At 40.7% G+C, this 25,556-nt stretch overlaps 11 protein-coding genes across 18 annotated transcripts; 7 read left to right on the plus strand and 4 right to left on the minus strand.

Annotated features, from left to right (window-relative positions):
- Positions 1 to 1,012: 1,012 nt before the first annotated feature.
- Positions 1,013 to 2,563, plus strand: LOC145698645 (uncharacterized). The gene is made up of 2 exons (XM_081775863.1): positions 1,013 to 1,519; positions 2,259 to 2,563. The coding sequence occupies exons 1-2, from the start codon at positions 1,118 to 1,120 to the stop codon at positions 2,361 to 2,363; spliced, it is 507 nt and encodes a 168-aa protein (XP_081631989.1). The 5' UTR covers positions 1,013 to 1,117; the 3' UTR covers positions 2,364 to 2,563.
- A 51-nt stretch (positions 2,564 to 2,614) lies between these two features.
- Positions 2,615 to 5,096, plus strand: LOC145698621 (uncharacterized). Of its 3 annotated transcripts, none has more exons than XM_081775834.1 (9): positions 2,615 to 2,743; positions 2,991 to 3,248; positions 3,348 to 3,510; positions 3,553 to 3,712; positions 3,796 to 3,969; positions 4,010 to 4,059; positions 4,101 to 4,251; positions 4,293 to 4,406; positions 4,889 to 5,096. In XM_081775834.1, the coding sequence occupies exons 1-9, from the start codon at positions 2,668 to 2,670 to the stop codon at positions 4,916 to 4,918; spliced, it is 1,176 nt and encodes a 391-aa protein (XP_081631960.1). In that variant the 5' UTR covers positions 2,615 to 2,667; the 3' UTR covers positions 4,919 to 5,096. The 3 variants fall into 3 exon arrangements, with proteins under 3 accessions (XP_081631960.1, XP_081631977.1, XP_081631970.1); XM_081775851.1 differs by having other exon boundaries at positions 3,553 to 3,625; XM_081775844.1 differs by lacking the exon at positions 2,615 to 2,743 and adding an exon at positions 2,824 to 2,903.
- A 16-nt stretch (positions 5,097 to 5,112) lies between these two features.
- LOC145698655 (ATP synthase F(0) complex subunit g, mitochondrial-like) lies at positions 5,113 to 5,831 on the plus strand. The gene is made up of 3 exons (XM_081775874.1): positions 5,113 to 5,257; positions 5,400 to 5,509; positions 5,561 to 5,831. The coding sequence occupies exons 1-3, from the start codon at positions 5,160 to 5,162 to the stop codon at positions 5,680 to 5,682; spliced, it is 330 nt and encodes a 109-aa protein (XP_081632000.1). The 5' UTR covers positions 5,113 to 5,159; the 3' UTR covers positions 5,683 to 5,831.
- Positions 5,832 to 6,008: 177 nt separating this feature from the next.
- Positions 6,009 to 6,969, plus strand: LOC145704577 (uncharacterized). The gene is made up of 5 exons (XM_081782038.1): positions 6,009 to 6,131; positions 6,175 to 6,351; positions 6,394 to 6,601; positions 6,644 to 6,713; positions 6,756 to 6,969. Exons 1-5 carry the CDS (start codon positions 6,035 to 6,037, stop codon positions 6,903 to 6,905), a joined length of 702 nt encoding a protein of 233 aa, XP_081638164.1. The 5' UTR covers positions 6,009 to 6,034; the 3' UTR covers positions 6,906 to 6,969.
- Positions 6,970 to 7,016: 47 nt separating this feature from the next.
- Positions 7,017 to 9,166, plus strand: LOC145697636 (uncharacterized). Its single transcript, XM_081774857.1, has 2 exons — positions 7,017 to 7,342; positions 7,383 to 9,166. The coding sequence occupies exons 1-2, from the start codon at positions 7,018 to 7,020 to the stop codon at positions 9,149 to 9,151; spliced, it is 2,094 nt and encodes a 697-aa protein (XP_081630983.1). The 5' UTR covers position 7,017; the 3' UTR covers positions 9,152 to 9,166.
- Positions 9,167 to 9,187: 21 nt separating this feature from the next.
- On the plus strand, positions 9,188 to 12,057 carry LOC145697647 (nuclear pore complex protein Nup160-like). Its single transcript, XM_081774868.1, has 7 exons — positions 9,188 to 9,525; positions 10,390 to 10,601; positions 10,644 to 10,790; positions 10,831 to 11,082; positions 11,132 to 11,321; positions 11,370 to 11,555; positions 11,601 to 12,057. The coding sequence occupies exons 1-7, from the start codon at positions 9,228 to 9,230 to the stop codon at positions 11,990 to 11,992; spliced, it is 1,677 nt and encodes a 558-aa protein (XP_081630994.1). The 5' UTR covers positions 9,188 to 9,227; the 3' UTR covers positions 11,993 to 12,057.
- Positions 9,554 to 10,306, minus strand: LOC145701614 (uncharacterized). The gene is made up of 3 exons (XM_081778829.1): positions 10,291 to 10,306; positions 9,837 to 10,247; positions 9,554 to 9,797 (listed from the first exon to the last, which is right to left on the minus strand). Exons 1-3 carry the CDS (start codon positions 10,304 to 10,306, stop codon positions 9,691 to 9,693), a joined length of 534 nt encoding a protein of 177 aa, XP_081634955.1. The 3' UTR covers positions 9,554 to 9,690.
- Positions 12,058 to 12,093: 36 nt separating the features above from the next.
- Positions 12,094 to 15,796, plus strand: LOC145699458 (uncharacterized). 2 transcript variants are annotated; one of them, XM_081776739.1, is made up of 5 exons: positions 12,094 to 12,165; positions 14,397 to 14,622; positions 14,660 to 15,029; positions 15,074 to 15,409; positions 15,452 to 15,796. In XM_081776739.1, exons 2-5 carry the CDS (start codon positions 14,416 to 14,418, stop codon positions 15,739 to 15,741), a joined length of 1,203 nt encoding a protein of 400 aa, XP_081632865.1. In that variant the 5' UTR covers positions 12,094 to 12,165; positions 14,397 to 14,415; the 3' UTR covers positions 15,742 to 15,796. The 2 variants fall into 2 exon arrangements, with proteins under 2 accessions (XP_081632865.1, XP_081632858.1); XM_081776732.1 differs by lacking the exon at positions 12,094 to 12,165 and adding an exon at positions 14,295 to 14,342.
- Positions 12,131 to 14,058, minus strand: LOC145699483 (uncharacterized). 3 transcript variants are annotated; one of them, XM_081776773.1, is made up of 3 exons: positions 13,909 to 14,058; positions 12,465 to 12,715; positions 12,131 to 12,419 (listed from the first exon to the last, which is right to left on the minus strand). In XM_081776773.1, the coding sequence occupies exons 2-3, from the start codon at positions 12,701 to 12,703 to the stop codon at positions 12,230 to 12,232; spliced, it is 429 nt and encodes a 142-aa protein (XP_081632899.1). In that variant the 5' UTR covers positions 12,704 to 12,715; positions 13,909 to 14,058; the 3' UTR covers positions 12,131 to 12,229. The 3 variants fall into 3 exon arrangements, with proteins under 3 accessions (XP_081632899.1, XP_081632893.1, XP_081632886.1); XM_081776767.1 differs by lacking the exon at positions 13,909 to 14,058 and adding an exon at positions 13,535 to 13,731; XM_081776760.1 differs by lacking the exon at positions 13,909 to 14,058 and having other exon boundaries at positions 12,465 to 13,507.
- On the minus strand, positions 15,782 to 17,328 carry LOC145699473 (mannose-1-phosphate guanylyltransferase regulatory subunit alpha-B-like). The gene is made up of 6 exons (XM_081776750.1): positions 17,172 to 17,328; positions 16,918 to 17,123; positions 16,666 to 16,872; positions 16,279 to 16,621; positions 16,056 to 16,148; positions 15,782 to 16,016 (listed from the first exon to the last, which is right to left on the minus strand). Exons 2-6 carry the CDS (start codon positions 17,113 to 17,115, stop codon positions 15,838 to 15,840), a joined length of 1,020 nt encoding a protein of 339 aa, XP_081632876.1. The 5' UTR covers positions 17,116 to 17,123; positions 17,172 to 17,328; the 3' UTR covers positions 15,782 to 15,837.
- Positions 17,329 to 18,155: 827 nt separating this feature from the next.
- LOC145710033 (cAMP-dependent protein kinase catalytic subunit gamma-like) lies at positions 18,156 to 23,631 on the minus strand. 3 transcript variants are annotated; one of them, XM_081787827.1, is made up of 13 exons: positions 23,523 to 23,631; positions 23,376 to 23,400; positions 22,977 to 23,120; positions 21,177 to 21,350; positions 20,638 to 20,842; positions 20,008 to 20,269; positions 19,741 to 19,949; positions 19,448 to 19,663; positions 19,269 to 19,401; positions 19,104 to 19,222; positions 18,923 to 19,028; positions 18,760 to 18,875; positions 18,156 to 18,684 (listed from the first exon to the last, which is right to left on the minus strand). In XM_081787827.1, exons 3-13 carry the CDS (start codon positions 23,105 to 23,107, stop codon positions 18,583 to 18,585), a joined length of 1,773 nt encoding a protein of 590 aa, XP_081643953.1. In that variant the 5' UTR covers positions 23,108 to 23,120; positions 23,376 to 23,400; positions 23,523 to 23,631; the 3' UTR covers positions 18,156 to 18,582. The 3 variants fall into 3 exon arrangements, with proteins under 3 accessions (XP_081643953.1, XP_081643877.1, XP_081644024.1); XM_081787751.1 differs by having other exon boundaries at positions 20,629 to 20,842; XM_081787898.1 differs by lacking the exons at positions 22,977 to 23,120; positions 23,376 to 23,400; positions 23,523 to 23,631 and adding an exon at positions 22,258 to 22,464 and having other exon boundaries at positions 20,629 to 20,842.
- Between the last annotated feature and the right edge of the window lie 1,925 nt (positions 23,632 to 25,556).

Below are 25,556 nucleotides of genomic sequence, written 5' to 3' on the forward strand. Positions count from 1 at the left end.
ATTTGGACGTCAAGTACCTCGAGCAGCGGATCATAGCATTTACGAACACCGAAATACGTTTACGGACTGAGCTCGATAATTACCAAAAGAGAGAAGTAGTATTCAAAAATGCGATCGAAGATCTCGAAGCAGATATGGGTCAGGGTCATTATCGCCTGAGATTCTGTTCGACCCAGATTACTGAACTTATCCATCTGTATCTCCCCAATCCGATCAGTTGATCATTCTGCCCTAGAATTATTCGAGGAAGTGTTTCTCTTCGAGAAATATTTTCCCTGACCCAGAAAAACAGCAAAAACGGCTGCAGAAAATCGATCACTCAAACTAGAGCTGCGAAAGATAATCCACAATAGAGCCGCCGAGCAGTTGGCTATCACGGATACAAAGAAAATTGACAAAAAGACGGCCAAGGCCATTGAGAAAGCCGAGGAAGTTCTCATCAGATTGACAGAAGAACGGCTAGAGACGACTTTGTCGTTTGAGACTGACGAAGAGAAACAGAAGAGACTTGATAAAGAAAGGAAGGGGGCTCTAAAGATGTGAATCAATATCGTAAAAGACAGAAGGGACAAGAGGCTATATGCAAAGCTATGAAAACAGCACGTGCAGTGCGTAACCATAATCATTTCAATCGTATTTGCTCTATCATCGTGGCACAGTGAGAGCCTTGTCAGAGAACAAGAAGAAGAGTCAGAAGAGTACTTGAACAAACTATCTGTATTTGCCGCGGATAAATTCAAAACACTGACGAAAAAGTTTCATGATCAAGTCAAAACTCTTGAAAATGCACTTGAAGTTGCAGAGAACAGCCGAACGGAAGGGGTCAAGAAAGCGTCCTTTTTGCAGTTGAAAATTGAGCAGCTGGAAGCGCTGAGTAAAGAGAAGGATTTGAGACTGGATGAAGCTCAGGAAGATTTGAATGAGTTAGAGGAAGTTAATATGAAAGATCGAAATAAGGCAGCGGTTGATCTTTATAAATTGAAAGTGAAATTGAAAGACTTTTTGCTGATGACTTAACCCGTGACAGTACAAAAACACTCTAGAAACGTATATTCGTGACATTTCAAAATCCGTTGTTGCCGGAAAAGCGAACTCGAGAGAACTTTTGGTTGAAATCATGGACCGTATGCGGCGAGATTATGAAAAGACGAAATTGGACGAGCTCAATCAGACGAAGATGATGAACAAAAAGCTTTCTCTCGCTATTGAAAAATTCAAAAATCTCGCCTACAAGGTGATTGCAGTCAATTTGCATGTAGAAAAGACGTTGCTTGATTTGAAATGGGAGAAGGAGACTGATTTGAGAGCTGATTTCCCGAGACTCGCCGATTTGGTAACGCTGCGAAAAGAGATAAAAGAAGATGAGATTTTGGAAAAATTGGATCAGTTTCAGGACTATTTGAATACATATCACGAGCGACTGTTAGCTGCAAAAAAAGAAACGGAGAAAATAAGAGAAGATAATGCTCGGAGTGAGGAGGAGATTTGTCGGTTGAAGTCCAATTATCTTCATTTAGTTGTAAGCTCCAAGTGTTTTTTTGATACAGCGACCAGGGATAATGATTTTCGGCGTTTTCTTATCATATGAAGCTATGAGTTTACTTCCTTGTGGATTTCCTTTGGTCCTTTGGCCGACTAAAGGATCTCCGAAGAAACCATTTGCGGTCTCGTAAGCCATTGTCCGCGACATGAATAATGCTTCGAAGAGACAATTCTGCTGAAGTATTCAGGCGTTTTTAGCGCGGCCGTAAATCTATTTCAGCAATGAACTTTTTTCTGTAAATACCGCATCGCCATTACTGTCAACCAAAAACTAACACCAGCAGGGAAGAAAACTGTATTTCGAAACTGGCTTTTGACACTTGAGAAATTGAAACTTGAAAACAACACAGGAAGAGTCCATTTATAACAATCATAAATTTCATGCTAACTGAAATTTTCACAGCTTGTTTAACATTTTTATTGTCGGAAAACAACGTCATGCGTGGTCATAGAAAAACTTTATTAATGTGTTTGATATTTAACAAGTTGTCATAGTAATTGAACTGCACGCTGAATCTTGTCGCTACCTACTCTTCCCAAGTTACACTACTCCAAAGCCAATTGACAATTGTCCAAAATTATAAACTCTTGGGCACTTAGATTCGGGTTCCAAAACAATTTTATTCAACGAGAGAGTAATATTTGCCAAATAAAAACTATTCTAAAACTGGCGGAAGCGCTTTTGACATTCTTGACTTTGATCATTTCTCGTTCAGACAAAAACAGAAAAAGAAGTTCTCCAACTCAAAACAGAAATGGTAGAGAAAGACACAACTATTCAAGCTACTGGTTCAAAAATATCGAAAACTGCTTCGGGTTAAATTAAGAATTGATTGATTTTGAACCTGTATGACCAGAGCTCCGTGACTATATCGGCATTCAAATGCGCCGTCTGAGAGGCTACTTCAACTAAACTTTCAACTTTATCGCCACAGAAACCTCTTATTCACTTTAAACTCGTTAGCACTCTCAGCCAAAAACACCACTAGTAGAGGATCACTAGAAGTTCTTTATTTTTATACTTGCCAGATTATTTTTCATAAAAAACCATGAAAACTCAATTGACCTTCATTTTTTAGAAAAATGTTCGACTGATTCAGTTAGAGAAAATTTCAATCAGAAAAAATGGAGAAAGAGAAAGACTCATTTTTTGGAACCGAGAGTCCTCGATCTGAAATCAGCGAAGACGCATATTCATCAGGTAAAAACGCCTTCTCTAGAATAATCGCCTGCTTTTTAACAACAATTGAAAAGTGTTCCAGGTTCTCAAGCTAGTAAAAAAAGAAGTATGACTAAAATATTCCGAAAGGTGTTTAGAAAGTGCCGGATAACTTCTAGTAAAGATAAATACTATCGCGCAGGTGATCAAGTCAAACAAGTCCATTTATTCGGTTCCTTTACCGTTTCTTTTATCGCCTCAATTTTGAATAACAACAGTTTGTTTCAAGACGATGCGAGTACGATTTCTGCCGCTTCAAGTCGCAGCAGGTCAAATTCCGAGAGCTCCGTGACCTCCGTCAGTTCAAAATCGAGCGCAGCCTCCGATGCTTCTTCTGTTTCCAAGGCAAGCTCAAAGAGCAACAACTCGAACAAATCCAGCGCGAGCGAAGCAGGCGAAACAGCCAGTCTTGTCCAACACTCGGCAAGTGAGAAAGGCTCTACTGCCAGCTTGATCGACCACAGCTCCGTTGATCTTCCACCGTTGAGTAAGTTTTCTTTTGAAAAAATAGAGAAAGAATGTCCAATTTTTGGAGAGCGGGAACAAAAGGAGAATCCGGGTGGAGTGTTGACTTTATATTATTAAGACTCGGCGAGAAGTGAAAAATCCAATTCTGAATCCGTGGCCACTTCCGTCAGTTCAGTCCGCGAAGTTGCCGCCGCTGGTGATTCCGGCGAAAACTCGGTGCTCAAGGAGAGATCAATGACTCCAGTTGAAGAGGTCGAACCGGTCAAAGAAGTTACCATCACGTGAGTTCGGATCAAAAAGCTCGTTTGAAGTTTGTTTATTAGAAAACCTGTGCGACCAAAAAGTGCTCATCCTTCCCGCGCCCGGCGGACTTCGACCACTTCTTCAACGAAATCCGTAAACCTTCCGATGAAAACTGATAGATCGTTAGATACCGAGCAGCATCGACAACGGATGCTGCTCAGCACTGGCAAATCCTCGAAGGTGGTGATTCACCCTTCATTAATTCACTAACCCTTCTTGATTGCATCCCTTTATCATCTGTTCCCCCTAACTTGTACCTTTAGGATGTGAGCCACTTACTGGAAGCAGTTCTTGTCATGGACCAAAAAGAATCTCAAATGCAAAACAAGCCAAGCAACTTTACTCAGCCGCGCATGCCATCGGCGAAAACAAGGTCCAACTACAAGCAGAACGAGAGACAAAGAGAGATTCAAAAAGAAAATGCTCGTCTTTTAGCCGTAAGATCTATTCCTTGATTCAAAACCTAATTCAGTTCAGGAATTGACGAAAAATCGACGACCTCAATCAGCAACTTCTCTTAGTGGAAGGTGAGCAAGATGCTTTTTTCGATTAGTAATTACGGTGATAGATCCACCCGTTCCGCGCGTTCCATCAACTCTGCCTTTTCTACCGCCTCCAGTACGAGCAGATACAGTACCAACTTCACCCCGATCGCGCGAAACTACCACTCCAAAATCAACAGAGATCGCGAAGCAAAGCGAATCGACCAGGAGAACTTGGTAAGATCACAAGAACAGTCATCTGATTACTCCTGTTTCAGGCATTTCTGAGAAGATTGAACGCGGTAAAAGCGAGTCCGCACATACGAAGCTCTAGAAACGCTGTTACATCTGCCCCTGCGTTAAGATCGCGCCCGAAAAGCATGAGACCAACGGTAAATTAAGATTACACTCATTTTTCCTGACAAATCACGAATTGGCGATCTTCTCTAGAATTCCTTTAATTATTGACCCCAATTTTTTCAACCCACACAGTTAATCCGTGGAAAGTAACTAAAAACCTTATTTTAATCAAATAGCCTGAGAAAGAAATTCTAGTGATTTTAAAAATCGCGAAATCGCGCTTTGTTTTTCGCGTTCAAAGCGTAGGCGAGCGCGCCCACTCTCGAAAAATTAGTAACGCAGAGCCGGGAATTCTGTCTTTTCTTTCCGATTTCGTTCTTACAGTAATAATCAGAACAGTTATTAGAGAGTTGGTCAAAATTGTAGAGATTTGAGAAGAAACAGACGTGATTTTTCAGGAAAAATGATCTACGAAAAACTACCTCCCTAAAGCGTTTAACTCCATGGTAATTTTATTTAAAAAAATATAATAAGAAAAAGGAAAGTTCAACTCTGACTGTAACTGTTTCCGTAGGTAGTGAATACTTGGCAAGATGGCTGGTAAAGAATTAATCCCAATAAAAAAATAAAGATCGTCCAAGAATTTCATGTATTCCGTTTCTGCTCTTTTCCACCAACTTTTTATTTTATTACGAGAACCAGAATTTCAAAAAGAAAAAATCTACTGCAAATATATTTTATTAAAAAAACACTGTTTTTGATAAATTTTCTACAAAACTCAAGCAGCTTCAGATCAATCTATCTCTTTTCTATTTTTAGATTTTCGAATTTGAATAGTTTAAAAAATGAGCTTCGCGCAGAAGTTGTTGGACGGAAAGGTCTTCGGACGAGCTCTCCACGGAGGCCAGCGAGTCACCCGAAAGACTCTTAACTCTCTTGTCGGAAAGGAAAACGGTTCGCAATTCAGTAGATTCAGATTGTGATGCCGATGTTTTGTATTTAATATTTTGCATTTGGCGATTTTTTAAAACAAATCAAACTTGCTTTCAATTGTGTCAAATTTGCTTTCAATTGTGAACCTGGTAAAAGAACAACTTCGCCTGGCAGGAACTCCGACCCCCAAGCGCCTCCGAGCTCTCCTCTGGTCTCCAGAGCATCCTCCGTGCTCCCACCAACCTTGCTTCCGGCAAGCTCAGTAAGTCCTCCTCCTCATTACCCTAACTTTAACCCTAACCCTCTCTTTTAGACATCTCCGGAATGACCACCACTGAAGCCGCTCAGTACTCGCTCGTCTTCTTCGAGATCTACTGCTGGTTCATCGTTGGCGAGTGCATCGGCAAGGGCGGCATCGTCGGCTACTGGGTCTAAGAAACACAAGCACGAACGAAACATCCTGTGTCCTCGCGGCCCATGGGAACATGTAATTCCAAGAAAAAACATTAAAAAATCCTTTCCTGCTTGACAAGCCATTATTTATTGAATACCCCGGTTCAACCAAATAAAAAACAACTCCTTCATCACTTCTCTTTCTTTGTCTAAAAACCAGTCGGTTATAATGAGTCATAGAAACCAGCAATATACAGGCACACTTGAATTCGCCCTTGGGGTCATCGTTATCCACAAGATGACGTAACATTATGTCATCCCATTTAAAAAATCGCATGTTTTCTATTTCTTGAGCTTTCAGTCATATTTTTTGTAAGAGATAAATAACGCTAGAATGACGTCGAAAGAGGATATTCTGAAAGAGCTGCCCGCTGATGTTCTCAACGCAAAAGTAACTGCGGAGGACTTGCTCAAATTCTCCCCTGTGCTTCGTAAGTTTTCCCCTTGACTTCCTTGAGTCTGAACGAATTTTAGAGCAGGAGCAGCAGAAACATTTACAGAGGCAGCAACAATCTGCCGGTGAAATCGAGCTTGATGACCGTCCAAGAACCGGAATCTTCGAATATGCAAAGAAAAATCCCTTCGCGATTGGTGGCATCTTCGGCGCTGTTTACTGCTTTTGCAAGGGTGTTTCCAACACTCATCAACAAGGTACCTTTTCGCCCTTTAACTTTTATTAAACGCCCAAACTAGGATCGCACAAGGCCGATATGAAGTGGATGCAGGGTCGTCTTTACTGGCAGTCGTTTGCTATCATCTCCATGCTTGGTGGCCATTATTACTACTCGATGAAACACATGGAAAAACTCGAAGTAAAACGAATTGCTTATGAAAAAGAGCGGGATATTGTGTGCCAAAGCGCGCAGATTTGCCCCGAGGTTTACGAAGAAATGAAATACAGGTATCTTTCTTTGTCTTATTCTCATTCATACTGATTCTTTAGAGAGTCCGTTGAGAGAAATTACGGCGGAAGTGATATGCTCCCTCTTCAAGAATTGAAGCGACGAAAGCAGGTTTGTTTTTTCAGCCTATTTCCTTCCCTAAAAAGTGCCTAGGTCGACCAAGAATTTGCTGCTAGAGGCGAAACCGTCTATCTCAGCCCAGAAAAACGCATCGCCATAGAAAATTCCGCTATCGGGGCTTCTCTTTCTTCAACTGACTTCATGCGCTTGGGTATTCGAACCCCATCCATTGGGTCGCTTTGACTGTATTCGAGTGTTATTCCTTATTCATGTTCTTTTTGTACAGATAATAAAACCTTGACCCAACTACCGAAATTCGGTAACCGAATGATTTTAAAACATGAGTTTGATTCAGATGTGGTCTTATGGGGAGGTCTTACTGCCCCTTCCAGATACATCTCGCAGGATAGATATCCGTGACGGATCCCCTCCAACAGACCAAGTCAAATACGTTCAAAAATGTGGCGGGTTGGATCTTTCCAACGGATCGTCGCTTCTCTGGCGCAACGACGATAACAAATTAGAACTCATCCAGTTTCACCCTCAAGAACAAGGCCTGAATGAGTCAGTAACGATCGCCTTCCCAAGAAATGTTCAAGTATTGCCTTCTGTTGCGCTGTATGAAACTAAAAAGAAGGCTGTTTTGATGGTAATTGCTTCTCAAGCCTCCCTCCATTTAGGTAAAGAATAAATGCGTTTCAATTTCTTAACCTTTCCTAGTGACACTTACTCCTCTTACCGAGCACCACTCAATCCTGGGCGACTTGACAGCTTCTGATTTCAAGCGTGCCTGCTTCCCATTCAAATCTTCCATTCCAGTCACTTTCTGCGACACCATCATCCATGCCAACAAAGGCCTTCTCTTCATCTCCTCCAAAACATCAAGTCCAACCGTGATCTGCATTTCTGCCTCCAACCCTCAAACGCCGGAAACACTCGAGCTCAAATCGACCGGGCTTCTCGGCCGACTTTGGAACTCGAACTCTGAAGCCAACAGATCAAAGGCCGTTCATTTTGCTCTTACGAACGGGCAGCTTTCAATGCTCTCAATAACCGCTGACAATCAATTGCGAATCTGGTCAAGTACCGGCGAATGCCTCTTTACTGGAGTCCTCCAAGAACTACTCGACTACGATGGCGATGTGGAGATGGATGTGAAAAGCAGCGACTCTAAGGAGCTTTTCATTTTCGTCAAGGCTCGCGGAAACATCTTCAAATACCGCCTTTCTGATGACAAAAGACAGCCACTAACTTTGATGCAAGATTTTGGCGCGCCTAACAATGGCCTCATCAACAATTTCAATTGTGAGACTGGCAATGTCTGGATTGTGATGAAAGAAGAGACCGAAAATGGGTCCCACACTTCTGTGAAAGCATTTGACGACTTTAGAGTCGTTGATCTTTCCCCTTCGCAGTCGCCAGAAGAATATGTCGAGTGCAAGCCACATGAAGAGATTCCACGAATGGTACTTCAAACAAGCACTATCATGCCCAGTGCTCTCAGACGCGCCCTTGCTGGAAAAGCATTCGACGCTGTTCCAGAGCACATTACTCAAAAATACGTTCAATCCTTCTTGGCAAACGAAGCAAGACACGAAGGCGTTTCTCAGGAAGAATACTTTGCTGAGTTTTACGATACGGTCTTGGAATACAACGAGCGCGCACTGGCTATTACAGGCGTTGTCGGCGGACAACTTGGTCGACTGATGATCCTGAGAAGAAATGCTGTTGGTTTTATCAGGCCTTTGACTCAAGTTGAGGCCATTTGCGCTGGTCTTGAACCAGAGAGCTCTGGGCTGGATTTGTCAGAAGAAGCGGGAGATATTCTTTCTTCACTGATTCCAGTCTTCAATGAGATTGTCGCGAATTCGGACGTCATGGAGCTTGTTTCCTTTCGATTGCGCAACGGAGAGTGTCCTCTAACAGTAGCTCAAGAGCTCCGAGAAGAAATAGCAGCGCTTATAACAGAATCCGACCGAAAAGAAGATCTTGAGTATCAGATTAGTAACATGGCGAAGGAGTTGTCGAGGAAAACCACGGATGAACGAATGGACAACGTTTTTACAGCGGTCTTTGGCGAGCTCGTTCGACTTATTGAGGTCCCTCAATTTAGTGAAGAGCTTGAATTTGGTTCAAGTTCTAGCCACGCTGAAGTGGAAAAATACCATCTTCTGGCTTCAACCACCAGGTCTATTGGCCACAATCTTTTCACTCTCGCTCAATTAGGGCTTGTTCTTGTGGATAACTTGGTATCAAAGTACAATTACCGGGAACTCGTGAGTGTGACAGAAGCATTCGCAGATATTGTGAGCAACTTGGTCACCTTGGATTGGGTTTCATCGGCACGAAGTGTGACTAAATCAAGAGGAGCAAGAAGTGATATGAACTTTACTTCGGGAACTCGACTTGGGGATACTTTCTCTTCGTTTTCTATGAATGCATCTACGACGATTTTCGAGTCTTCAGTTCCTTCAGAATCTCAGGAATAGATCTTATTCCTAAAGAATTTACGTACTGCTTTAGCAGATAATGATCTAAATACAGCTCTTAGAAGGGTGGCTCGCCATGGGTGGCATCGAACAAATTGATGCTATTCTCATAAGCCCAAATATCGAAGCTCTCGGAGTTGAAGAGAATAACCTCCTCGGTCAAGTTTTCGCAATCGTCAGACTTCTTTCAATCTCAAACGAGCGAATGAGCCTGCCCATCTTCCTCCTCGAAACTGGCCAATATGATCTGCTCAAGAAGTGGGTCCGCCTGAACAAATACGTTACTTCGGACAGAATCTCTGTGGTCAACTACTTCGAAGGAATCTGTATGATGCAGGACGATTCCGTCGACGAAGCAGTTCATCACTTCATGAGTAAGTATTTTAAAAGATGTATTGCAGGATGAAAATGTAAAGAGCAGTTAAGACGTAGAGCCCAACGATTAACTTTGAGTAGATGTATTCCACAAGTGCTCGGATGTCTTCAGTCGGGATATCAAAAAATGTTCCTTCTTTTTAGGGATGATGATTTGTTTCAGATTAATACGGGAAAAATAGGGTCCCCATTCCTAATTTTTTGATCATATTATCGCCCCATCCAGACACAGCTGGAGCGTCATCTTGAATATATTCTTCATTATCGTAGTCTTAAAAGTTTTAAATCCACAGTCGCTAGAATTATAAACCTGGGTGGTATAAGGGATCGTTTCTGTTAGCCCCGGAAGGGCCAGGAGCTGCACGACGAACAGATCTTCTCGATGAAGTTCTTCTTGTCAACGGTGGACTTCTTGTTGATACGGGTGGAGTTCTTCTGCTTATAAGTACAGGCGGAGTCTTTCTAGCAGAAGACTGTCTTCTACTGACGGGCGGAGTCCTAGCGGATAATTTCGGGAGCACGATTTCGGGAACGTAAATATCTTGTTCATAAAGAGCGTCGTAGATTCTACTCGTTCTCAGAACAGAGTCACAGTCTGTCTGAAAACCATCAGTTTCTACGTCCGCGTCCATTTCCTCGCTTGGCGAGAGCTCCGAGTATGTTCCATTGTCATTTTCAAGAATCCAGTCGAGGTCACTGTCTATCGTGTATCGCTTCGTCACTTCGGATCGATTTAATTATTCTTATGATCTTCAAGTTTGTACCTTTTTTGAAGCTCATTTTTTAAAACTAATTTTTTAACTTCAGTCAACAATTTACAGTCAAAGAGCTTCTAGAAGCAACAAATAACCGTTCAATTTCAGCTGCTGCAACGAATCTACACAAACAAGACTTCTTCACAAAGTACCTGCTCAAGGACTTGCCCAACTCAACGCAGCCAATTCTCACTACATCACTATTTTTACATGTTGCCGAAAAGTTCAAAGAAAACACATCCTTTTGCCGACAAATTTTGGAAGTAGCGGTCGAGCGAATTGATCAGGATGACGACAGACAGAGCCAATTATGGAACAAGGTAACTTCTCACCCATATCATTGAGCTAGTTTTTATATCCAGGTTTTCAAATTACGACTTCAAGACGAAGATTACACTGGTGCTTACCGTGCCATGATTTCCAACACTGACATAGACTCGCAAAAGAACTGCCTTAGAACATTCGTACTTCATCTATCTGATTCTGGCGACTTTGGACCTCTCGTAAACGTAAGGTCTTTTCCCTCTTCTCCCCTCAACCCATTTTCAGTCAGAATACAGCGGGCTGGAAAGTGAAATAGCACCCATTCTTGAAAACCGAGCATTGGCTGTTTCTCCCGACGATACTCGATATTTCGACCTTCTTTACGCCTTTTTAACCGTTCGGGAAAACTACAGAGGGGCTGCTAGAGCGAAATATTTGCAGTCTCAGCACATTGCTTCTGGATACGAAACTCTTGAACAGCTAGAGACTCGTGAAGCTTCCTTGCTAATTGGCATCAATTCGCTTTATTTAGTCCGCGTAAGTCAACCCACGAGCGATCTTGTAATAAGCCGCTTATTTACTTCAGAAAGAAGATCAGTGGGTTGCCACAGCTTCAATGAACGGCGTTCCCTGCCCAGTTAAATCGCCCAAACGAACACACGAGGGTGGCATGCGAGTGCCACTTTGCAAGGATACTGTGGTCACGAGCTTGGCGGATATGGAGAATGAATGCTTGCTCGTTCAAGCCCGCCTTTCGTTGAAAATGGACGATATCGGTACTTTCTAACAGGACTATTCTCTCTTTTTAACTGAAAAATTTGTAGATACGGCTGGATTAGACGCTGCAGAAGTAGCGTCTTTGATGGCGAAACAAGGAATGTACACCGAAGCTGGAAACTTGCTCAAGGCTTTCAAGGAGCCAGCAGATGTAGCCGTCAAAATCTTGGCGAGCTCATATGCATGCAACATTTCACGGCCCGAAGCGGAAGGGTTGGAAATGCAGCTAATCGGTAATCCTTCATTTTATCGATTTTTTTTTAAGAAAATAATTTTAGATTTGATAGAGGAATTCGAGTTGGGTGCAAATAGCACTCGACTTTATTACATCGCTTCCGAGGAAATTCTGAAAATTGGTCAGATGATCCCGCCAATTATGCTTGAAAATTACCGTGAACGTGATGCCACGGAGCTGGTTCGCCAAATGGCCAAATATGGCGAGTTGGACGAAGCCATCGACGGGGCCTGCTTCATTTTGGAAAAAGCGCAAACTCTCCTCGAGCGGAAAAAGTCGCTCGATGGCTTTTGGCTGCCAACGAATTTGATAGAGCAGCTGAACTCGTTCGCGAAGCTGCACAATCACGAACTCCACGAATTGCTCCAAAAGAGGATGGATGGATTTCTTCAGATATTAGAAAACAGTGTCAGGCAAAATGTTAACGCTAATTAGGAAAATTTTATTCTGCTCTCGACTGCCACATGATACAACAAAAAGATTCATGAATAAAACGAGTGTCAAAAACTTAAATGATTAAAATCAATCAAAAACCTAGAATGCAAGTTTCGGACTTTTGATTTGATATCGGCGTTTCCTTGTTATTTATCATTTATTTAAAATAAGAGGTATGAAAAAGGGGTTATCGAAAAGGGTTTTATATAAACAGTGGTGAGATCATTTTCGAAATGTTCAAAAGTCGTTGCGATTCGGGCGGCGGGAAGGAAGACTTTTGTAGCCTCGCTGACTTCGGGAAAAGGCTTTGCCGCGCCGGGTGTTTTTCGGAGTAGCGGCGGTGGAGCGTGAGTTGTGCTCGCCAGGGACGTCGACGGGAACTTCTGTCGGGATAAATTCTTGCTGTTTTTGGGCAGTTTGTTCTCCTCTAAAATGAAGGGTTAGCGAACACGCTTAGTGTAAGTGGGATTACCTTCTTCTGCGCTCCTTTTGACTTTTCCTAAATTTTGCCATTCCAAAAGTTTTCACCACTCCCTTTTGGTCAAAAGTAGGACTCTTCATCGCTGCTGGTGCAGTCTCAGTGGAATAGTTAGCTGAGGTTACTTTTTGGGGAGGATAATAAGTCGGGAGCCGCGTTACTCTTCGGATTTGAACTGCGTGAACATCTTCCTTCGTCATTGGCGCTCCGAAGCAGAACCAGTTCGATTTCATATTGCAGTTGCACTGAAGAAAATCTCTAGTTGAAATTCTAGCTCTTTTAGAAAATCCGAGTTCCGAGTTTTCTGGCGTCTTTCAAAAGTTTTCGCCTGAATGATTTCGGAGTGCCCCAGGCTGAGGTTGTAAAAAGGCTAAGATTTTTTAATGAAAAAAGAGGCCTGGGAAGATTTTATAAAGGATTTTAAAGCAGGTGCACCCAGAAGATGGCGACGCTACTACTAAGGTGACCGAATTGATAAGGATCATAAAGTCAGACAGGTGCGGTAATCTCAAGATTGGCACACTTCTGAGGAATTTTTAGGAATGAATCTAGGCCAGACGGAAGTTGCCGCAACGTTCTCTGAAGTTTTAGATTTCTTACGATGTTTTCTATGAACCCCATTTTCAGTCGCTCTTTTCAATTTATTTGTGAGTAAAAAATTAATGCATACTCAAAGATAGAGTTACTTTGCTATCGCAATAATTATATATCGTAAAAACGTCATTATTATGTTTCTCTACTTATCGAAAAGGCTGAGCTTATATTTATACCATTTTTTCTGAATCTCAAGCTTTCAAATCATCTAATTCTGATGATTCTCAGAGGATTTTCTTTCAAACATGACTTAAACTAACACCCTTATTCAGAAAAGCTCGTTAAAATACACACACGTACACTCGTAAATGTTGGTTCTTTTTACGCAAAAAAAATAAATAATTTGCTCGTCTTCTCTATTTGCCTTTGTATTTTAAACTGTCCGAAAATTTTGTCCAACTTCTCTCTCTCCGGCTACTGAGGCTGGAACAATGCCTCCCCGGGTATTCATACAAGTGGGATTTACTCACAGTTTGCCGGGAATAAAAGTCTTCTAAGGGAACGTTATCTCTGACAAATCCGCCGTCGCAGCCGTTATTTTGATAACAAGAAATCTAATCTAATTAGCGTCTTTCTCAAGGAAAAAGACGGCCGAAGAAAAATGGGATAAAATTGCCGCTGAAATTGCGTTAGAATAAATATTTAACTGATTACGTCGGCCGAAGTGGCCATTGTATAAGACCTTGTCTTGTGATGCGCTTTATAAGAAAAGCTCCCATTCTGAAGGGCTTATTCATCTTGGACTAGATTGAAGCACGCCCTTGGGGGAACTTACTCAGACATTAAAAATTCTTGTGACTCAAATTGAAGCTGATTTTTATATTATTTAAAATAAAAGTAGTACCTTTTTGGAGTTCTCTATTTCTGAGTGTGAGCTAATAAAAGCCAGATTGACAATCCTCCTGACCTGATCTGGCTCAAAATCTATCAAAAAATCGAAAGCAACAATAAATCAAAGTCTGTGAGACGGGTCCCTAGCCTTTTTCTACAGCGTTATCTTCTGTTGGCTCGTTAGTTGGATCGAATCCATGTTAATATTGGAAAACACTTATCGCAATTCTTGTGACTCAGATGTCGTCTAGATTCTCATCCCTCCTTATTCTCCAGTGGAAACCTTTTTTGAAATTAGCTTGAAAAATAAAAGACTGGGTCATTATTTGGTTTTCTTGGGTGAGTAAACGTTGCGCTCTATTCTCTTACGTTTATGCATTTTTTTCATGAGTCTTGAAAAAGTTTCCTGTCGTTGATTTTCACGAGAGAAATGGAGCGTTTTGAGTTGTAAGATCGATTTTGTAGCGTAAATTAAGACAGAAAAATGATCGAAATTTTCAGGGGCGAAAATATTCCGAAGATGAACCATTTATCTCGAGTTGCTGTCATCGGCGCAGGCGCTGGAGGACTTTGTACGGCTTCTCGATTCAAGCAGCTTGGGATTGAGAAGATCAAAATCTTTGAATCGGCTAGTCGACTTGGAGGAACTTGGCGATATGTTGACGATCCAAATGATGACCCCTGCAGCTCCATGTACAAAAATCTACTTACAAATCTTCCGACAAAAGTGAGCTCCTCATTTTTCTTCTTGAAACTATTTTTAGGTCATGAATTATCCCGACTTTCCATTCCCAGAAGATACAGATGCATTTCCTTCGCACACTGTCATCTTAAAATACCTCAAAGACTACGCAAAACGGCAGAATCTCTCTGAACATATTTCTTTCAACGATCCAGTAGAAAGCTGTTCATTTGAGAAGAAAGAATGCACCTGGAAAGTCAATGAAGAGAGCTTCGACTTCGTTGTTGTTGCGAATGGTCATTACACGAAGCCGTCTATTCCTGATATTTTCAAGAGTTCAAGCTTTCAAGGGCAAATAATGCATACTCATTATTATCGTAAAGCCGAAAGTTTAGCGAGGAAGAATGTTCTTGTCATCGGACAAGGTCCTTCTGGGCAAGATATTTCTCTTGGTAAGTTCTTATGTGAAATTCTGAGTTTGAGCTCATTGTTAAAGATCTCCTCGGAATCGCAAACTCCGTTGCTCTTCTTGGACGGTCAGAAATAAAGGGAACTCCAGACTCGTTGAGAAAATTCATCGGTTGGGCTAAAGAAGTCAAACCAAATGGTGTCCTTACGAACAATGGAGACCTAATCGAGTGTGATTATATTCTGCTAGCAAGCGGGTACTGCTTCGATTTTCCGTTTTTGGAAGAAAATGTAATCGAGTACTCGCCATGCAGGAAGAAAATTCAACCACTGTATAAACAAATTATCCACTCTCACTTTCCATCATTGGCGTTTATTGGCATCCCTTGTACTATTGTTCCGTTTCCTCTGATGGATTGCCAAGGTACCTTCAAAAGCGGTAAAAATTCATTACAATAAATTTTAGCACAATGGCTGGGCCAAGTTTGGAAAGGAAATGTAACTCTGCCGCCGACAGAAGAAAGGCTCAAACAAGCGGCAATTATCCCTGGCATTGGAAGGCCCGAGATTGACCGCCATTTCCATAAAATGTCAAATGCCCAGTGGAAATATGACGATGACCTTGCTAACGAAGCAAATTTTGAACCGATTCCAAGGAGTATTCAAGACTTGTATACTCAAGTTTGGGGTGTTCGATCGGAAAAAGGCCCTGCGGTGTTTCGAAATGTCCAATATAAAGATTACTACGATTACTGATTCTACATTTTCTGTACTTTTGATTAAAAATATAGCATAATTAATTAACTAAATGAAGAATAAAGCTTTATTGCACTTGAGTTTGATCAATGATCATCATAGTACGATTTGGTTTGAAATATTGTAGTTCAGTTTCTTAGCAGGCATAACGATCGAGTTTCGGACTACAAGCTCGTCAGCGAGGAAGGTATTCTTGCCCAGAATTGTTGACGAGGGAATGAGTCGACCGGAAGAGTCGAATAGGCGGTCAGATTCTAATCTGGCGAATGGTTTATCTTGATGAATGTTAGAAGATTTATGAGCGCGATTTTTACCTGGATTTACGGCGGGCGGGGTCCCTTCAATTCGGCACCATTTTCCAATTTCGGAGTTCCATCCAATTACCGAGTCCATTATCAAGGTGTGTTCTGAATATTACTGTGAAGCAATCAAGTGTAAAAAGCATATAAAACAATGCCCCGCCTTAAAAATCATTATTGAAATTTCAAGAAATGTAACGCAAGATTAACAGGATCTTCACTCGTGGCTCCGAGGTACCTTTTATGTGACAATCTTCCAATACAATTGAATTCTTAATTCTTGTTCCTTTTTCAACAACTGCACCGGCTCCAATCGTTACATTCGGGCCTAGTTTAGCTCCAGCATCGACAGTAGCAGTTGGATGAATAAAAACATCGCCGATGATGTTTTCGCCAGTTGAGAGGTTATTCATTCCAAGCAGGAAAAGAGATGAGGCAGAAATGGCAGAGGCAGCGGATTTGATTTGCACAAAAGGAGAAGTAGAAAGGAGACCAAAGAGCTCTTCGGAAGCACAAAGGGTAGGAAAAACATCGCGCTCGAGGGAAATGGGGCCGTGTGAAGAGGTTTTCTTGTAGATTGTCTATCAAAAAGTCAAAATATAAATCGAACAAGAAAGACGCTCACCTTGAGGACTTCAAAAATAGACGTAGAAAACGCATAGATACCACAGCTAATTGTAGAAGTAACGCAATTTTCCGGCTTCTCGACGTAGTGCTCAACAACACCGGTTTCTTCGTTATTTCGGATAAAGATATTTCCATATTGTTTTGAAGACTCCATCTCAGAATTCACGCACAAGACTGTCGAATGTTTACCTCCTTCTTTATGCACCTTTTATTATAATTTTAAGAAGAAAGGGCAAAACTAAGTCGGTACCTTTTCGAGTTTATCAAGGGGGAAGAGTGAGCAAACATCGCAATTCATAAAGAAAATTGTACCATCTTCTCTTAGATTCTTTTGAATCTGATCTCTGAAGTGAAACAACCCTCCGGATGTGGACAAAGGTTCAAACTCGTAGAGATATCGTAGCGAAACATTTTCATCTTTACTCGTCTGCCTGATGAACTTCTCCATCTCGTCGACTAAAAAAGTGAGTATTCACGAAGGTGAATCGATGTCTGCATATTTACCGGGATAAAATCCGAGGAGAAAGATTTCTGAGCATCCTGCCTTTTTGCAAGACCTTATCTGCTGCTGCAGTAAAGGAATCCCCCCAATTGGGAAGAGAGGCTTGGGAAGATCGATCGAGAGAGGGCGAAATCTTTTTCGGGGCTCAAAAACTTGTCAGTAATAAGAATTTTTGTGCTGATAATTGACCCTTGACTTGTTCCTTTATTAGGCCCACCGAGTAAAATGACGGCAACTGATTTTTCTGACATTTTCTCTTTTTTAAAAATTCCTCGACAATAAGCGCTGGGAGAAGGCGGTTACGTAAGAGCGCGTGGGCTACGTGGAGGATGTTGAATGAGCACAGCACCTCAATGGGAGTTTGAGAACATGGAAGACTCACTTCTGCATTTACTGTATTTTATTGAAAGAGGAAGATAATCAGAATCAGAAAGGAAGCTGGAAGAGTGATTTTTGCATCTGCAGTTGTTGTACAGTTGCCTTCGCAGTAATAAGTGGTTGTAGTTGTTGTTTTCTTAGTGGTTTTCTTGGTTGTTGTTGTTTTCTTCGTGGTTGTTGTTTTCTTCGTCGTTGTCTTGTTGGTTGTCTTCTTCGTAGTATTAGGCTTATTCGTCGGCTTTGGTTTTGGTTTGCTCGTTTTTCTCGGCGCTTTTGGTGTTGCACTAGGAATCTCCTCTGCATTTTGAACTTCAATGAGCCACGGTTCGTTGTGTTCTACTGCCTGGCAGGACAGAATGGCAAAGTAGAGAAGAAGATTCCGCATTTGATTTTTTCTGTTCAGTATGGACTCAGAATGCTCTCAGTGGGTGCAAAAGACAAATTAATACTTGTGATTTGTTTGCAGAAGCTATCGTAGGAACGGAAAGTCGTCTGGAAACAAGGTGACTCAAACGACTGTAAATAAAATTTTGCGAAAATGAACTTATTAACTTTTGGAATCAATGCGATTTGCGTATTTTTTTCTTGAGAAGACGGAATAAGAGATATTAAAATTTACAAAGTTGTTTATTGAAAAAACAGAATATTTCAAGCTTTGTTAATTTAATATGAATTTTTGTTAAATCAGATTCTATTAAAATTAATAAGCAAAAGATGAATAACTCGCTGTTTTAAACAGCAAGTTCGGCTCTAGAATTTAGAGACGGCGAAACGCAATTGTGTACCTATCAGCTCGAAAATGTTTGTTAGTGCATTTTTTACGTTTCAAAATTTACTTTATTTTTTATGTCTCTCGCTTGAAAAAACTTTTTTTTTCTGTTTTTGTATGTACAGTTAATTACAGTGGAATTTTCGCTAGCGTTTTGGGGACATGAAGCGTATTGGGTTTGTACAAATGGAGAGGATTTTGCTGAGTATTGATGTTGTTGTTGTGTAGTGCTTGCTGTTGCTTCTTGTTTTGTTGTTGTTTCTGTTTTAGAAATCGTTGTCCCAACCAGAAGTTTCATCGGGTGGACCAGAGCTATCCGCGGAGAAGTCGTCGAATTGCGATGTATCGGACGGTCCGGTTATGTTCGGCTAAAGCGAAAATGTAAAAAGCGGCCTCGCAATTATTCTTTGTAATGTTTACACTGTAAAAGTGAGTGACTGTACCTTAATTGGTGATTCCATCAAGCCATATCGGAGCTTGCAAAAGTCGAAATCGCGTAAGAGATCGACCTCTCTAACTTCTTCGATCCCTTCTCTTGCTCCTAGTCGTCTTTCTGGGTCTGAATAATAATTGTGAACTTTGCGTCTTGAATTGCTAATTGTCTACCTGGATGGCAGAGAAGACGAATGAGTTCGGCGGCATTCGGGCTGATCTGGCTGGGGAACTCGACAGCGCGAATTCCGCGGTTCGTCATTTCGTATGTCGCTTCATCCTAGAACAATGTTAATCTCCCCTTCTCTTGAGCGCATTTTTTAGAGCCTTTCAATTAAGAAAATCGCTATCTTACGGTGTTTCTCCGGAATGGAGATTTGCACGAAAGTAGCTCGAAAAGGAACACTCCGATCGACCAGAAATCGCTGCCAAAGCTGTGCGGTCGTTTATTTATCACTTCGGGGGCCATGTATCCTTAATAGCTTGTTAAGGACATGATAATGGTGGGTGTCGTTCAGACCTGGAGTTCCGCAGAACGTTCTCGTTATCGCATTCTTGCTACTCATGCGCTTGGCGAAACCGAAATCGGCGAGCTTGACGTAGCCGCGTTCGTCGATCAGCATGTTTTCTGGCTTGACATCGCGATGTACGATCTGAAGGGTTTATTCAACACCTAAAACTCGCGGTTTGTTCTCTTACCAAAGATGAGTGAAGATAGTCCAGGGCCTCAAGAATACAGGAGACAGCAAATACGGATTTTGGTTCTTCGAGGGGACCACATCGTTTCATCAACGTAAATAGTTCTCCTCCAATCAATGCTTCTGTTAGGAGGTAGACGAACTTGTTGTCCTTGAAGGTCTTGAAAAGCTTGAGGATGAAGGGCGAGTCGATCGAAAGGAGAATTTCGCGTTCAGCCTGAAAATCAATTTGAGTACTTTTGCAGAATATTTTCGTGTAATCCTAAAAGTCCATTTACAAAGTATCTTTCTTACCTTGACATGTCGTCGCTGACCCGCTTGAACTACACGATGTTTGTTGATGCACTTTAGCGCGTAGTAATTGTTGTTGTTCCGCACAAGCTCAACGTGAGCATATCCACCGCGTCCGAGGATTTGGAGGCGCTCCAAGGAGTCGATTTCCAGCTCAGAGAGACGGACTTTGTTGAGTTTTGTGATGACTCGTGCAGTTGTAGTGTGCACGCCTGAAATAAAAAGTTATATTTTTTGCCTTCAAATTGAGGAAAAAATTCGATGATTTACCATCAAGAAGATGTCGAATTGCGGTTGGCGAAGAATTGTGGAAAATTTCAATTCCGAAAGTCGTCGGTCTGTTAACTGCTTTCTGATTTCGCTTGAAGGGGAACATGTGGTAAGCTTCATAATCGGCGATTTTCATCTGCCTCGATTCGGTAAAGAAGGAATGGTTTCGTCGTGGGTGCAAAACGTGGCTGTAGAGCGCCAGGAACTCTGGAATAAGACTTTCGTTCGTTGACTCCGTCAGAGAAGAGCGACGGTTTTTGTCCTGAATTGAAAATCTTCTCAGAGGTATTCTCGTAAATCTCATTTTTTCCTCGTTTCGGTTTCATTAAGATTAATATATTTTTCAAGCTTTTTCGAAAATTTAAATAAGGTAGTGTATTTTCTTCTTTTTTTGAAAATAGGTTTACGAGAGCAGAAGATTATATTCAAGTCATCTGATTTTATGGGCGTTTTATTCTCACACAGAATGATCTATCGTCAGAAATGGTGCTCTGAGTGCGTTTTACGAGGTTTAATGATAACCCGAGGAAAAATTAGGACTTTTTACTTGCGACCAAAGTCAGAAGGTTCAAAATTTATAATTATATTTTTATTATTATAAATGATTTTTTGTTTTCTAACATTTTGTACCTGGTATCCAGAGTCGTGGCTATTGACAGAATCGCGTTTGGCCTTGTCAGCTTCTGATTGCCAACTCGTCCTACTCATCGTTGTCATCGAGCCCGCCATGGTCAGGTTTCGGGTTGAGTAGCTTGATGAGTCGTACAGCTGCGAGTTGGAGTACAATGCGAAGTCGAAATTTGAGCCGGCAGCTTGTGAGTCGGCTCCGGTAAGGCTAGAATATGTTTGAGTAATTTTGAACTTCTTTATCTGCCATCCACTTATTTCGCCAAAATTCGAATATCATTGATATATTGATTATTTGATATATTATATCAACCTGTTAGGAAAGTCGCTGTAAAGAAAATTCTTTGTTTTTAAAATCATCTCTAAAGGTATGAAAAAATTTCAAAGAATCACTAAAAGGAAGTATGATTTTTACGGTCGGCTGTTCACATGAGCGGAAAAAAACCATGATCAATTAATGTTTCCCTATGACCTTTTTTAAGTCATAAAAATCACTGGCGATTGGGATGATGTGGTGTGGCGAGCCGCTGCTTAATGCTTACCCTTGGATCTGTCGATCTGTTGAGTTGTGCGAGCTTAGGCTTCGTGAATTCGAGTCAGTGTCCGAGGTGTAGAGTCCGGAATCGACGCCAGAATCGATGGGGCGCGATGCAGCTCCATTCTTCTTTGGAGTTGAATTTCCGCTGATGTTTTCCTTTGCCGGCGCTTCCAGACGTCTGAAATTAATTTTGATGACAATGGCTTCAATCGAAAATGATCAAATCTTCCATTTCTTGACCCTGATTTAAAAAAATGATTTCTTATTCACTAAATTGTTTTAGATAGTTGTTTTCAGAAGGAAAGGGGCTGACCCAGTGTCGACCTTTTCACTGTGCCTGTTCTAGTAAGCCCTGCGGTCGAGCGTTCTTCTTATTTCACCAGTTCGCTGACTGAAGCCGAGCCCCACGCAATGACTAGACCCTTTGCTCAAGGATCTTAAGTTCTTGTAGAAGACTCACGGGATGTTTTGGAGGGCACGTGCATTTGTTTTAGGCTCACCTACAAGCCCCAGGGAGGGGCCGTGACTAATGTCTATCCCATAACAATTTCATTCTTCGTAACAAGCAGTACCAAGGACTTAGAGAATGTCGATTTTACGCTAACAATGCAACTTATTACTAAGTTAATTAATTACAAACTGATGGCAATAACAACTCTGACTCTTGATTACTTATTGCTTATGGCTTGTTGATTTGATCATTTCCAATCATAACGGTCTATTTATCTGAAAAAAACGATTATTTTTTTCCGAAAAGATTTTTGAATCGATATTTATTTTTGTATTCAGTAGTTAATAGTAGCAAGATTACTTTCAACAAATTTATAATCAAAGTTTTTCTAGCCTAGATAAATACGAATAATCAATGTACTTTTGAATGAGTGTCTTTTTTATTGAAGTTTGATCGTTATTAAATTGCCAATCTTTTGAAAATTTAAGAGGATATATGCTAGCATTTTTTCTGTTTTCGAACGCCAGAAGCAAAAATAATTCTCAGGTCAACTTAGAATAATAATTTTTCTCAATAAATTATGGGCCGTAATTTTTCACCCCAACTCGATATATGGTTCAGTCCATTTTGATACCTGATGGTGTAGCCGTAATATTCGATTCCCATCAAGCGTGTTTTTTTTCTTTAGGTTAGTCTCTACTTCAGTATAAAAAGGCTCTCAAAGGCCACTTATTTGTTAGTGCTTCTCTCTCGTTGTTTATTTCAAAAATTCTTTTCTTCAGTCAAAAAGTTTATAAAACGCAAAGAAGAGGGTCTAGAACATTAAGTGACTTGAGTTCGATTTGGTCTGTGAGGTATGGGTGCTGGTGCAGAAGACAGGCATGGTGCTGGTGGTGGAGGCGCCGCCTGGGGCATTCTACTTTACGCAATCAGATACGCAGCGAGTAGCGAGTTCGGGACCCTTTACGCGGGAATCGAAAAGCCCACGTGCGGCTATCTAATCTTGCGGAACTCACGTTCAACTGTAACCTGCCAAAATGATAGAGCACAAGTTCAGCAAGTTCAGCTTTTAGAGATCTAAGAGTTATCTAATTCAAGCGGGAGGCCGATCAAGAGATTTTCAAGAGAGAATCGTTTTTACGAAATATTCCAGAACAAACCGGATTAGCCCAGCCAGAAATCACGTGACCCCCTAATATTTTGATCCGGATGTTTTCAGTTAATTTGAAGTACATCATATTATATGATTCATATACCATTGAGGTATTACAGAGTTTGTACAACAAACCCAAAACGCTCATTAAAAAACTTGGAATCAAGGAAGAGTAAAAACCTGCCCGCCTTTGTTCTTACCTATTCTGGTGGACATAATCATGCTCAAGCTCTGGCACATCATCAATCGACTCCCGTCGATATCTCCTATCCCTCTTTGGCATGCAGTTGGCCATTGAGAAGCATGTTCTCAACTGGCGGATGCGCCGCATATTCTCGTACGTTCTGAAAGTCATTTAAATCTTGAAGGGAACCTCTGTTCTCTGAATCTATTACATTCATCTATCAAAGGAAGAATCCGCGATTGGCGAAATGATGAATTTATTTATAAAGTTTTGAACGCTCGCCAAAAACAGCTCATTATACAAGTGGCAGTTCTAGCGCTAGAATTCGTTCGGCAAAGTTCAAATTTATAAATAACAAAGTGTATTTTTTCTATGAATTCGAAAAAAATACGCATTAATAAAACAGAATTCTTACCGTTGATGTAGTTTTTGTTCGTTTCTTTCTCGATACAAGGTTTCAACAAGAAAAAAAAAGCTCCCTCTACCCCCTTAAATTAGCATTCCTAGAAGGATCCTTATGCTTTAGAAACGTAATGCTAAAATCGACACGTTGAGCGAACCTTTTCTTTTTAGATTTTTTCTCCAAATCAAAAAATTCCGATTTGGGTGTACGAAAACCACACGAAAAAAATCTTGTTCTGACTATATCTGTCTCCACTACCCACTTCAATCGCACTGAAAATGTGTTACGTAAGGTGAAATTTCAAATTAGCAAGAATAAGAAGAGGATCGTTTCGTTACTGTTTGCCTAGTATCTGTAGTCACCTTATTTAAGAAGAAGTAGAAGAAGTGTTCGGTAGATGGTTTCTTTCACTTACCCGTTGAGAGCAAAAAAGCACCTCATTGTTTTGATGAAATTAAAAATAAACCCCAAAGCGTGAAAAAAAATATCTTCAAAAAAGAAGAAGCTTGCGAAAGCGGTAGCGTTTGTTACAACGAAAAAAGTTGTTTTATCGGCCTGACCCTCGTTGGGCTGTCTATCCTAATGTGTCCAAAGGAGAGGCGGTCCAAAGAAGATCCAAGGAGTCCAAGTTCAAAGAAAAATCCAGCGGCCAACAAGCTGTCTTTCCAGAATAACAATAAAAGATCCAAGTCCAAGTGAGTCTGTCCAGTTTGTCTTCAGTGCCAAGCTTAATGGATCTACAAAGTCTTACCAAAATAAAAGTTTTGTAAATTGACGAGTAATTTTTGATGTTTCAATTGCTTTGATCGTCAAACTAAGAAAAAGGATGAGTATTTTTTTATTCGAAAAAGTGATGCTACAACCTTCAGAAATGAATCGGCTTGGTTCGTATCGTTAACATCTTTGATTGGTTGAAAATCATAAAAAAAAGAAACGAACTTGAAAAAAAAAACTGAAATCAAGGAAGAGAACAACCGATTTTCAGATGTAACTTTTTCAAAAAAAATCTAGGTGCTATTTTTAACCGTTTCTGTGTAGCTGGTTGCGCAGGTTGGTTGGTTTCTGGAAGATTTGGTTATTTTATTCGACATTTTAGGAGGCCATGAAGGAACCAAAAAGATTATTTTCCTTCATGGCCAGAGAAATTATTTTTTGCTTGTCGAATTTAATCGACAGAAACCTTTTCGTCCTGAAATAGAATGGTTATAACAGTGAAATGGGTTAATAAAGAGGTATAAAAGAATATGACACAAAACATTTTTACCGTTCAAATTGACAACAAGCTTTTCCATTTATTAGCTTTTCTAGCCCTTCTAGGGCCTCTTGAAATTTGGGAACTCGACAAAAATAGAGGCTACAGATACAATTTTTTTGTGATTTACCCCTGATTTCAGACCAAAAAGGGGCCGTGCAGCTCAAACGGACGATTGATTCTGGATATCAAAGAGCAGTTCTTTCTAGTGGCAATGGCAGTTCATTCTTTTCTCACGAGATTTATGAAAGTTTTGCTGACGTTTCTCTTTGGCTGTCACACCATTTTATGCAAGTGATTTGAGATTTAACGGAGGATTTCAATTTAATCATCGGCGTCAAAAGGGCCTCCTTTGAATATATGCCTGTGAGATCATTCTTCGAAATATAAAATTATTTTAAATTCAAATTTTAAAGAAGTGAGCAGAATTCGTTTACATCCGGTTACGAAAAAGTTTCTACTGCGGAGCGGATTAAAAACTAACAAATGATAACAATGCCAAATAGGCTATTTGAAATAGCTAACTTCCACAATCTTTGCTTCGACATGCACTTCCTAGAATATCTTTATCGTTAACTTTTCTGAAAAGACTAACAATAAAATTTTATGTTCAGAACCAATAATGGAGATGGCAGGGATAAATGATTTTTTTTTTAATTTTCAAAATAAACATAAGGAGCCCCTTATTTTTTCAAATGGAGAACATTTCCAATTCTTATGTCCTCTGAAGACCAAAAATAAAAATAAATAATACCTCATGCGTCTATCTCAAAGAGGAATCAGAAAATTTCGACAAAACACCATAACTGACAACGAAAGAGAACTTTTTTATATCAAAAATAACGTCAGTTGAAGGGATCATTTCAAGAAATCAAATAAAGTACCTACTGTATCCTAAACAAGTTTCTATCAGAGAAATACTCAAAGAAACGTCGATTTAT

This window comes from Oikopleura dioica, chromosome 1, assembly GCF_907165135.1.
Source record: "Oikopleura dioica chromosome 1, OKI2018_I68_1.0, whole genome shotgun sequence".
NCBI lineage: Eukaryota > Metazoa > Chordata > Appendicularia > Copelata > Oikopleuridae > Oikopleura > Oikopleura dioica.